At 41.6% G+C, this 13,126-nt stretch overlaps 1 protein-coding gene across 1 annotated transcript in view; it reads left to right on the top strand.

Annotated features, from left to right (window-relative positions):
• LOC109885514 (CMRF35-like molecule 8) overlaps positions 1-9,058 on the top strand; it is an 11,528-nt gene extending 2,470 nt beyond the window's left edge. The window contains exons 4-6 of the mRNA XM_031811518.1: positions 199-420; positions 526-590; positions 7,823-9,058. Coding sequence (XP_031667378.1) covers positions 199-420; positions 526-590; positions 7,823-8,044 — 509 coding nt within the window. The 3' untranslated portion in view covers positions 8,045-9,058. The remainder of the gene's footprint in view (positions 1-198; positions 421-525; positions 591-7,822) is intronic.
• Positions 9,059-13,126: the final 4,068 nt, after the last annotated feature.

The following is a 13,126-nucleotide window of genomic DNA, read 5'->3' as shown; positions in this document are numbered from 1 at the left end:
ATCAGGACCTATAGTGCTGAACAGTGGGTATGAAACGGCGGAATTGTAAGTTTGATTCCTGCTAGGGCCACCAAGATGATAAATGTACGCATGACTAAGTTTCATTGGGGAAAACTAAATGCTAAATGGAATATATATTGTATTTTTTAACTTATCATTTGACAAGATAATATGTCATTCATGATGTTTTCACCTCAGTGATCTCCAGGTCTCCTGCAACACCGTCCTCACCAACCTCTTCATCCACCCCAGGGACCTCCACTTACCCTGTTCCCTCATCTATCTCCCCTTCATCATCCACATCATCATCATCAATCCCAATGGTGTTTGTAATGATCATGGTGTCTGTGAGTCTGGCTGTGTTGGTGTTAACTGTCATCCTGTTCACCGTCTACAGATGGAAATGTAACAAGGTGCAAGGTATGTTTCAGACACACAGGCAGGCAAACACACACACTCAAGCACACATACACACACAGAACATAACAAGTGTGTATTCTGTTTAAGATGTTGTGTGTTCCCAAGGGCCGGCTTCCTCCAGCAGACAGACCTCTAGCAGACCAAACATCCACCCAGGAAACAGTGAGGAGGTGAGGGGTTGAATGTTAGGAGTGGGTGGTTGGGCATGGGGGTGTCTGCTGGGATCACAGATTAACAGATTTAACCAAACCATTCAGATCATCACCTGCACCAATTCATCAAATGTCTTTATACAACAAGACGACAGAATATATCATGTTCATATTTAACCAAATAAGGACTAGAGACAGAAATGCACTGTCTGATGGTACTGATTATGGACTAATAACTACTGTCTGATGGTACTGATTATGGACTAATGACTCTACTGATGGTATTGATTATGGACTAATAACTACTGTCTGATGGTATTGATTATGGACTAATGACTCTACTGATGGTACTGATTATGGACTAATAACTACTGTCTGATGGTACTGATTATGGACTAATAACTACTGTCTGATGGTACTGATTATGGACTAATAACTACTGTCTGATGGTACTGATTATGGACTAATAACTACTGTCTGATGGTACTGATTATGGACTAATAACTACTGTCTGATGGTACTGATTATGGACTAATAACTACTGTCTGATGGTACTGATTATGGACTAATAACTACTGTCTGATGGTACTGATTATGGACTAATAACTACTGTCTGATGGTACTGATTATGGACTAATAACTACTGTCTAATGGTACTGATTATGGACTAATAACTACTGTCTGATGGTACTGATTATGGACTAATAACTACTGTCTGATGGTTCTGATTATGGACTAATAACTACTGTCTGATGGTTCTGATTATGGACTAATAACTAATGTCTGATGGTACTGCTTATGGACTAATAATTCTACTGATGGTACTGATTATGGACAATAACTCTACTGATGGTACTGATTATGGACTAATAACTACTGTCTGATGGTACTGTTATGGACTAGTAACTACTGATGGTACTGATTATGGACTAATAACTACTGTCTGATGGTACTGATTATGGACTAATAACTACTGTCTGATGGTACTGATTATGGCCTAATAACTACTGTCTGATGGTACTGATTATGGACTAATAATTCGACTGAGGGTACTGATTATGGACAATAACTCTACTGATGGTACTGATTATGGACTAATAACTACTGTCTGATGGTACTGATTATGGACTAATAACTACTGATGGTACTGATTATGGACTAATAACTACTGTCTGATGGTACTGATTATGGACTAATAACTACTGTCTGATGGTACTGATTATGGACTAATAACTACTGTCTGATGGTACTGATTATGGACTAATAACTACTGTCTGATGGTACTGATTATGGACTAATAATTTTACTGATGGTACTGATTATGGACAATAACTCTACTGATGGTACTGATTATGGACTAATAACTACTGTCTGATGGTACTGATTATGGACTAATAACTACTGATGGTACTGATTATGGACTAATGACTCCACTGTCTGATGGTTCTGATTATGGACTAATAACTACTGTCTGATGGTTCTGATTATGGACTAATAACTACTGTCTGATGGTTCTGATTGTGGACTAATAACTACTGTCTGATGGTTCTGATTATGGACTAATAACTACTGTCTGATGGTACTGATTATGGACTAATAACTACTGTCTGATGGTACTGATTATGGACTAATAACTACTGTCTGATGGTACTGATTATGGACTAATAATTCTACTGATGGTACAGATTATGGACAATAACTCTACTGATGGTACTGATTATGGACTAATAACTACTGTCTGATGGTACTGATTATGGACGAATAACTACTGATGGTACTGATTATGGACTAATAACTACTGTCTGATGGTTCTGATTATGGACTAATAACTACTGTCTGATGGTTCTGATTATGGACTAATAACTACTGTCTGGTGGTACTGATTATGGACTAATAACTACTGTCTGGTGGTACTGATTATGGACTAATAACTACTGTCTGATGGTACTGATTATGGACAAATAACTACCGTCTGATGGTACTGATTATGGACTAATAACTACTGTCTGATGGTTCTGATTATGGACTAATAACTACTGTCTGATGGTACTGATTATGGACTAATAATTCGACTGATGGTACTGATTATGGACAATAACTCTACTGATGGTACTGATTATGGACTAATAACTACTGTCTGATGGTACTGATTATGGACTAATAACTACTGATGGTACTGATTATGGACTAATAACTACTGTCTGATGGTATTGATTATGGACTAATAATTCTACTGATGGTACTGATTATGGACTAATAACTACTGTCTGATGGTACTGATTATGGACTAATAACTACTGATGGTACTGATTATGGACTAATAACTACTGTCTGATGGCACTGATTATGGACAATAACTCTACTAATGGTACTGATTATGGACTAACAACTACTGTCTGATGGTACTGATTATGGACTAATAACTACTGATGGTACTGATTATGGACTAATGACTCCACTGTCTGATGGTTCTGATTATGGACTAATAACTCCACTGTCTGATGGTTCTGATTATGGACTAATAACTACTGTCTGGTGGTTCTGATTATGGACTAATAACTACTGTCTGATGGTACTGATTATGGACTAATAACTACTGTCTGATGGTACTGATTATGGACTAATAAGTACTGTCTGGTGGTACTGATTATGGACTAATAACTACTGTCTGATGGTACTGATTATGGACTAATAATTCTACTGATGGTACTGATTATGGACAATAACTCTACTGACGGTACTGATTATGGACTAATAACTACTGTCTGATGGTACTGATTATGGACGAATAACTACTTATGGTACTGATTATGGACTAATAACTACTGTCTGATGGTACTGATTATGGACTAATAACTACTGTCTGATGGTTCTGATTATGGACTAATAACTACTTTCTGATGGTACTGATTATGGACTAATGACTCCACTGTCTGATGGTTCTGATTATGGACTAATAACTACTGTCTGATGGTTCTGATTATGGACTAATGACTACTGTCTGATGGTACTGATTATGGACTAATAACTACTGTCTGATGGTACTGATTATGGACGAATAACTACTGTCTGATGGTACTGATTATGGACTAATAACTACTGTCTGATGGTTCTGATTATGGACTAATAATTCTACTGACGGTTCTGATTATGGACAAATAACTACCGTCTGATGGTACTGATTATGGACTAATAACTACTGTCTGATGGTTCTGATTATGGACTAATAACTAATGTCTGATGGTACTGATTATGGACTAATAATTCGACTGATGGTACTGATTATGGACAATAACTCTACTGATGGTACTGATTATGGACTAATAACTACTGTCTGATGGTACTGATTATGGACTAATAACTACTGATGGTACTGATTATGGACTAATAACTACTGTCTGATGGTACTGAATATGGACTAATAACTACTGTCTGATGGTACTGATTATGGACTAATAATTCGACTGATGGTACTGATTATGGACAATAACTCTACTGATGGTACTGATTATGGACTAATAACTACTGTCTGATGGTACTGATTATGGACTAATAACTACTGATGGTACTGATTATGGACTAATAACTACTGTCTGATGGTATTGATTATGGACTAATAATTCTACTGATGGTACTGATTATGGACTAATAACTACTGTCTGATGGTACTGATTATGGACTAATAACTACTGATGGTACTGATTATGGACTAATAACTACTGTCTGATGGCACTGATTATGGACAATAACTCTACTAATGGTACTGATTATGGACTAACAACTACTGTCTGATGGTACTGATTATGGACTAATAACTACTGATGGTACTGATTATGGACTAATGACTCCACTGTCTGATGGTTCTGATTATGGACTAATAACTCCACTGTCTGATGGTTCTGATTATGGACTAATAACTACTGTCTGGTGGTTCTGATTATGGACTAATAACTACTGTCTGATGGTTCTGATTATGGACTAATAACTACTGTCTGATGGTACTGATTATGGACTAATAACTACTGTCTGATGGTACTGATTATGGACTAATAAGTACTGTCTGGTGGTACTGATTATGGACTAATAACTACTGTCTGATGGTACTGATTATGGACTAATAATTCTACTGATGGTACTGATTATGGACAATAACTCTACTGACGGTACTGATTATGGACTAATAACTACTGTCTGATGGTACTGATTATGGACGAATAACTACTTATGGTACTGATTATGGACTAATAACTACTGTCTGATGGTACTGATTATGGACTAATAACTACTGTCTGATGGTTCTGATTATGGACTAATAACTACTTTCTGATGGTACTGATTATGGACTAATGACTCCACTGTCTGATGGTTCTGATTATGGACTAATAACTACTGTCTGATGGTTCTGATTATGGACTAATGACTACTGTCTGATGGTACTGATTATGGACTAATAACTACTGTCTGATGGTACTGATTATGGACTAATAACTACTGTCTGATGGTACTGATTATGGACTAATAACTACTGTCTGATGGTTCTGATTATGGACTAATAATTCTACTGACGGTTCTGATTATGGACAAATAACTACTGTCTGATGGTACTGATTATGGACTAATAACTACTGTCTGATGGTTCTGATTATGGACTAATAACTACTGTCTGATGGTTCTGATTATGGACTAATAATTCTACTGATGGTTCTGATTATGGACAAATAACTACTCTCTGATGGTACTGATTATGGAGTAATAACTACTGTCTGATGGTACTGATTATGGACTAATAACTACTGTCTGATGGTACTGATTATGGACTAATGACTCCACTGTCTGATGGTACTGATTATGGACTAATGACTCTACTGATGGTTCTGATTATGGACTAATGACTCTACTGATGGTTCTGATTATGGACTAATAACTACTGTCTGATGGTACTGATTATGGACTAATGACTCCACTGTCTGATGGTTCTGATTATGGACTAATAACTACTGTCGGATGGTACTGATTATGGACTAATAACTACTGTCTGATGGTACTGATTATGGACTAATAACTACTGTCTGATGGTACTGATTATGGACTAATAACTACTGTCTGATGGTACTGATTATGGACTAATGACTCTACTGATGGTACTGATTATGGACTAATGACTCTACTGATGATACTGATTATGGACTAATGACTCTACTGATGATACTGATTATGGACTAATGACTCTACTGATGGTACTGATTATGGACTAATAACTACTGTCTGATGGTTCTGATTATGGACTAATAACTACTGTCTGATGGTTCTGATTATGGACTAATAATTCTACTGATGGTTCTGATTATGGACAAATAACTACTGTCTGATGGTACTGATTATGGAGTAATAACTACTGTCTGATGGTACTGATTATGGACTAATAACTACTGTCTGATGGTACTGATTATGGACTAATGACTCTACTGATGGTTCTGATTATGGACTAATGACTCTACTGATGGTTCTGATTATGGACTAATAACTACTGTCTGATGGTACTGATTATGGACTAATGACTCCACTGTCTGATGGTTCTGATTATGGACTAATAACTACTGTCGGATGGTACTGATTATGGACTAATAACTACTGTCTGATGGTACTGATTATGGACTAATAACTACTGTCTGATGGTACTGATTATGGACTAATAACTACTGTCTGATGGTACTGATTATGGACTAATGACTCTACTGATGGTACTGATTATGGACTAATGACTCTACTGATGATACTGATTATGGACTAATGACTCTACTGATGATACTGATTATGGACTAATGACTCTACTGATGATACTGATTATGGACTAATAACTACTGTCTGATGGTACTGATTATGGAGTAATAACTACTGTCTGATGGTACTGATTATGGACTAATAACTACTGTCTGATGGTACTGATTATGGACTAATGACTCCACTGTCTGATGGTACTGATTATGGACTAATGACTCTACTGATGGTTCTGATTATGGACTAATGACTCTACTGATGGTTCTGATTATGGACTAATAACTACTGTCTGATGGTACTGATTATGGACTAATGACTCCACTGTCTGATGGTACTGATTATGGACTAATGACTCTACTGATGGTACTGATTATGGACTAATGACTCCACCGTCTGATGGTTCTGATTATGGACTAATAACTACTGTCGGATGGTACTGATTATGGACTAATAACTACTGTCTGATGGTACTGATTATGGACTAATAACTACTGTCTGATGGTACTGATTATGGACTAATAACTACTGTCTGATGGTACTGATTATGGACTAATGACTCTACTGATGGTACTGATTATGGACTAATGACTCTACTGATGATACTGATTATGGACTAATGACTCTACTGATGGTACTGATTATGGACTAATAACTACTGTCTGATGGTTCTGATTATGGACTAATAACTACTGTCTGATGGTTCTGATTATGGACTAATAATTCTACTGATGGTTCTGATTATGGACAAATAACTACTGTCTGATGGTACTGATTATGGAGTAATAACTACTGTCTGATGGTACTGATTATGGACTAATAACTACTGTCTGATGGTACTGATTATGGACTAATGACTCCACTGTCTGATGGTACTGATTATGGACTAATGACTCTACTGATGGTTCTGATTATGGACTAATGACTCTACTGATGGTTCTGATTATGGACTAATAACTACTGTCTGATGGTACTGATTATGGACTAATGACTCCACTGTCTGATGGTTCTGATTATGGACTAATAACTACTGTCGGATGGTACTGATTATGGACTAATAACTACTGTCTGATGGTACTGATTATGGACTAATAACTACTGTCTGATGGTACTGATTATGGACTAATAACTACTGTCTGATGGTACTGATTATGGACTAATGACTCTACTGATGGTACTGATTATGGACTAATGACTCTACTGATGATACTGATTATGGACTAATGACTCTACTGATGATACTGATTATGGACTAATGACTCTACTGATGATACTGATTATGGACTAATAACTACTGTCTGATGGTACTGATTATGGACTAATAACTCCACTGTCTGATGTTACTGATTATGGACTAATAACTACTGTCTGATGGTACTGATTATGGACTAATGACTCCACTGATGGTACTGATTATGGACTAATAACTCTACTGATGGTACTGATTACGGACTAATGTTGTTTTACGTTTATAGGGGGACCAGGACTATGAGAATGACCCTGCTACAGACACCATGGTTTATATAGGAACAGCTGTCTACCAAACCCTGAACCCCAACACTGCAATCCAAGATTCAATTTATCAAACCCTGAACCCCAACGCTGTAAACCAAGATTCAACTTACCAAACCCTGAACACCAATGCTGCAAACCAAGATTCAACTTACCAAACCCTGAACCCCAACACTGTAAACTAAGATTCAACTTACCAAACCCTGAACCCCAACACTGTAAACCAAGATTCAACTTACCAAACCCTGAACCCAAACACTGTAGACTAAGATTCAACGTACCAAACCCTGAACCCCAACACTGTTAACCAAGATTCAACTTACCAAACCCTGAACCCCAACACTGTAAACCAAGATTCAACTTCACAACCCCGAACCCCAACACTGTAAACTAAGATTCAACTTACCAAACCCTGAACCCCAACACTGCAAACCAAGATTCAACTTACGAAACCCTGAACCCCAACACTGCAAACCAAGATTCAACTTACTACACCCTGAACACGAACACTTTGAACCAAGATTCAACACACCAAACCCTGAACCCCAACACCATAATCAGTACCATAAGACAGTATCCAAGATTCAACATACCAAGCCCTGAACCAGAAGACTGCAAACCAAGTTTAAATGTACCAATCCCTGGAACTGCAAACAAAGACTGGATTTAAGGACTAATTGCAGTGTTTGAAGTGGAAGTGGTTCTATTGCCTCCAATAGACAGACTTTGTTTTCCCTGCGCATGTGAACCCCCCATCCAAAAGGTCAAAGTCTGACACCTGCTGTAGTATAGGCTTCAAGCACTTTCTTTTACCAAATAAAAAGTGACCTAATATTGGTTATTTTTACCGTCCAATATCACTGGTGAACATGTATATGAAATGTAGACTCAGAGAAATGACGTTGCCACGAGCAGCACCAGAGATATTGTGATGAGCAAGATGGTAGACTTCGCTCTCACACAGGTTCATGCGCATGTGCACAGGTTCGCTTCATGCTGTTACAGCGTGATAGGTTTTGGACCAAAAGAGCAGAGAAGTCTACCCTCACGTTTCAACGCGCTTAGTTGTTGCGGAAATTGACAGACTATGTGTCAGGCCCTGACCTTTGTATTCTTTGTTTTCTTTATTATTTTGGTTAGGTCAGAGTGTGACATGGGTGATATTTGTGTTTTTGTTCCTGTCTAGGTGTTATGTATGTCTATGGTTGCCTAGATTGGTTCTCAATTAGAAGCAGCTGTTTATCGTTGTCTCTGATTGGGAACCATATTTAGGCAGCCATATTCTTTGGGTATTTTGTGTGTTATTGTCTATGTGTTAGTTGCCTGTGTCTGCACTATATATTTAGCTTCAGTTTCTCAGTCACTTTGGATTTTCTTTTTTCCTTGTTTTGGAAGAGAACGTGAGCCGGGTGCGCCATTCTCCTTGCGGAGATGGTGCAAAATCCACCAACGCGGTCAGTCCCTGGGATTGGGCTGGCCAACACGATTCGGTTTGCTTGGAAGGAAAAGGAGTTGGAGCCTTTAGGACGGGAAACTTTTGGAAGGACAATATTGATGGGGCTTCTAAAGCTGACGGTGAAGGACGTGTTATGCTTCCAAGGCAACTCGTTGGGAGGGAGCATACGAAGTGGCACTACATACAGAGGAGAAACACGATGATATCCTGAGAAGGGCAAGAGCAGTGGGAGGTGAAAGGCCGATGTGCCACTATGAAATAACAGGGACATGGTGGCTACCTCCATCCTCCTGCTATGTTCTCCCTGGAGGCTGACAGGGGGACGTTGTTTTATACACGTCAGCCCCCATTCTGCAGGCGCTGAATGGCCTACGGCCACATCCTCGCCTCGTGCAGCACAAGAAAGTGCAGATTTTGTGGATCTGGGGAGCACGAGGCGAAGGATTGTGACGAGCCTAAGGCGTGCCATGGGTGTGGCTCGTCAGCACACCTGTGGCGGGGGTACCCAGCTCGTCAGAGGTCATACACGTCTGTGGCTGGGGGGAGCAGGAGCGGGGGATGGGGGAAGAAGAGGAGGGCCAGTCCAGGAAAAGGACAAAAAGAAAGAAGAGGAGAAGAAGAATGAAAATAAAGGAACGGAAGAAAAAGAGAAAACAACAGTGGAGGGAGTGGTGGGGGAGGGGGTGCCTGGGGCAGGACCTGTGGGAGGGGTGCCTGTGAAAGGACCGGTGGAGGGGGGGGGGGTGCCTGGGGCAGGACCTGTGGGAGGGGTACCTGTGAAAGGACTGGTGGAGGGGGGGGGGGGGTGTCTGGGGAAGGGCTGGTGGAGGGGGGGGGGGGGGTGCCTGGGGCAGGAACGGTGGAGGGGGAGGGAGGGAGAGAGGGGGTGAAGGAGTGGGGGGATAGCCTGTCGGGCTTCCTAGAGGAAGAGTTGAGGGAAATGGTGGAGGAGCTAGCGGGGAAGGGAGGTTGTGTCTCCCCGCTACCTTCTTCACCAAAAAAAGAAGAAGGAGAAGAAAGGGAAGAGGAAGGGGAGCTCGACAGGAAGTGAGAGGGAGGGGGGTGTGGAAGGAGAGGGGGGGGCTAAGAGATCGGCGGGGGGGGGGAGGGGGGAGTTCATTGGCCTCCCTGTTTGCCTCAGCCCCTCAAAATTTAGTGGGGGGTGACTCCGTGGAGGGGTCTGGGGGCTGTTTGTCGGAGGGATCTCAACTCCTGTTTGAGGAGATGGGATCCCCTGCACTCAGCCCCGAGGCAGACAGGGGGGGGGGGGTTGGAGGATGGGGAGGAACCCAGGATGCAGGGCAATAGGCCTAACACACTGCCTGCATCCTGGGTTGGAGAGATGGAGGAGGACGGGGGGGCGTCAGGAGGAGAGAGGACGTCCCCGCCGGTGGAGATGGACCAGGGGAGCATCGGGTGAGTCTCCTGTTTTTTCTTTGGGTTTTGGGTTAGATTATAGGTAATTATTAAATAAATATGTCTGTTTCTTTTTTTAGTTTAAATGTTAGAGAGTTGGGATTTTGTTAAAAGGAGGGCGGTATTTAGTTATTTAGAGGGGGTGGGCTTTGATTTCTGTTTTTTACAGGAGGTTCACCTGAGGGATGGTGGGGATGTGGTTAGATTTAGGAGAGAGTGGGATAAAGGGAAATCTTTTTGGGGCATAGGAGGGGTGCACTCTACAGGGGTAGGGATTTTGTGTGGGAATAGAGAGATTAAGGTAGAGAGCACATTTGTTGTAATGCAGGGTAGAGTATTGGGGATAGATGTAGTGTATAGAGAAGCTAGGTATAGGTTAATTGGGGTATATGGGCCACAGGTGGCGGCAGACAGAAGGGAGATGGTGGACTGTCTGGCGCCCCTGTGTGTCACAAATAGGCACTTGGTGATAGGAGGGGACTTTAATATAGATTTAGGGGTAGGTGGTGATAGTAGTGCAGGCGCAATCACCGGGCTAATGGCTTGCCATGGTCTGGTTGATGGCGGCCTGCATACTACTCCGGTAATGGTCGGTCCTACATGGCGCAACTCCAGGGGGGTTGCGCGGAGGCTCGACTACATTTTTATATCCAGGTCTTTGGGTCAGTTGTCTGGGCGCCTGTTGCCTGTGTTCTTCACGGATCACGACGGGGTGTTCCTGCAGGTGGGGTCGCCAGTCTGCCTCTTCGGTAGGGGGTACTGGAAGTTAGATCGGGGTATACTGGAGGAGCAGGCTTTCGTTGACGCATTTTTTTGTTTCTTTCGAAGGCTTGACGGCCTCCGGTCTATGTGCGAGGGGGTGTTAGAGTGGTGGGATTTAGTGAAGGTGAGAATTAGGGCTTTTATAATAGGATATTGTAAAAGGAAAAAAAGGGAGGAAAGGAGGGAGGTGGATCGTATCCAAAGGTTAGTTGAACTTGAGTACGAGGCAGGCAACCTCGGCGGGTCAATTGACTGGGAGAGATTCGCAGCCCTAAAGGCGCAGCTCAGGGAGCTGCAGGAGCAGAAGGCTCGAGCTTTCCTGGAGCGTGCGCATAGTGGCTTTCTAGAACATAATGAGACTTGTTCCGCTATGTTCTTTAAGTCGGTTAGGGCCAGGCAGAGTAGGAAGGTAATGCATGGCGTTAGGGAAGAAAACGGTAGTGTAGTAAGTAAACCAGAGGAAATGGTCAGGGTGGCAACTGATCATTTCCGAAGTTTATTTAAGGAAAGGGAAATAGATGTAGAGCAGGGAAACGTGTTTTTAGAACACTTGTCCCGGCGGTTGCCGGAGGACATTAGAGACGTGATGGAGGCCCAGATCTCACTAGAAGAGGTTGAGAGTGCTCTTAGGAGGATGGGAAAAGGGAAGGTGCCTGGGATGGATGGGCTGCCGGCTGAGTTTTATCTCAAGTTTTGGGGTATACTTGGACCAGTGGTCCTCGAAGTCTTGAAGGCCATCCTTGAGACGGGGGTCCCGGGGGGATCAATGGCTGTTGGTGTGCTGTCACTTCTTTATAAGAAGGGGGAAGTAACTGACCTTAGCAACTGGCGGCCGTTGACCATGCTGTGCGTAGATTACAAGATACTTGCAAAGGTCTTAGCGGATCGGTTGCGCACAGCCCTTCCCTACGTCGTTCATGAGGATCAGACGTGTGGGGTTGAGGGCCGCTCTATTCGATGGAACCTACAGTTGATCAGGGACTCCATCGCCTGGGTTGAAGATAGAGGGCTGCCTTTAATGGTAGCAGCGCTAGATCAGGCGAAAGCCTTTGATCGCGTGAATAGATCTTTTCTATTCAGGGTGTTAGGTAGATTAGGATTTGGGGAGAAGTACATAGGATGGATCCGTGCATTATATGTCGGAGCGGGGTGCCGAGTAAGTGTAAATAGTCACTTGGGTGACGTTTTTGACCTCTCGTCTGGGGTTTTTATTTTATTTTTTTATTTTACCTTTATTTAACCAGGTAGGCAAGTTGAGAACAAGTTCTCATTTACAATTGCGACCTGGCCAAGATAAAGCAAAGCAGTTCGACAGATAAAACGACACAGAGTTACACATGGAGTAAAAACAAACATACAGTCAATAATGCAGTATAAACAAGTCTATATACAATGTGAGCAAATGAGGTGAGAAGGGAGGTAAAAGGCAAAAAAAGGCCAAGATGGCAAAGTAAATACAATATAGCAAGTAAAATACTGGAATGGTAGTTTTGCAATGGAAGAATGTGCAAAGTAGAAATAAAAAAATAATGGGGTGCAAAGGAGCAAAATAAATAAATAAATTAAAATTAAATACAGTTGGGAAAGAGGTAGTTGTTTGGGCTAAATTATAGGTGGGCTATGTACAGGTGCA

Source organism: Oncorhynchus kisutch, unplaced genomic scaffold (genome assembly GCF_002021735.2).
Source record: "Oncorhynchus kisutch isolate 150728-3 unplaced genomic scaffold, Okis_V2 Okis01b-Okis20b_hom, whole genome shotgun sequence".
In the NCBI taxonomy this organism is placed as follows: Eukaryota; Metazoa; Chordata; class Actinopteri; order Salmoniformes; family Salmonidae; genus Oncorhynchus; species Oncorhynchus kisutch.
The sequence above is the reverse complement of the archived record's forward strand: the minus strand, read 5'-3'. Positions and strand labels throughout refer to the sequence as shown.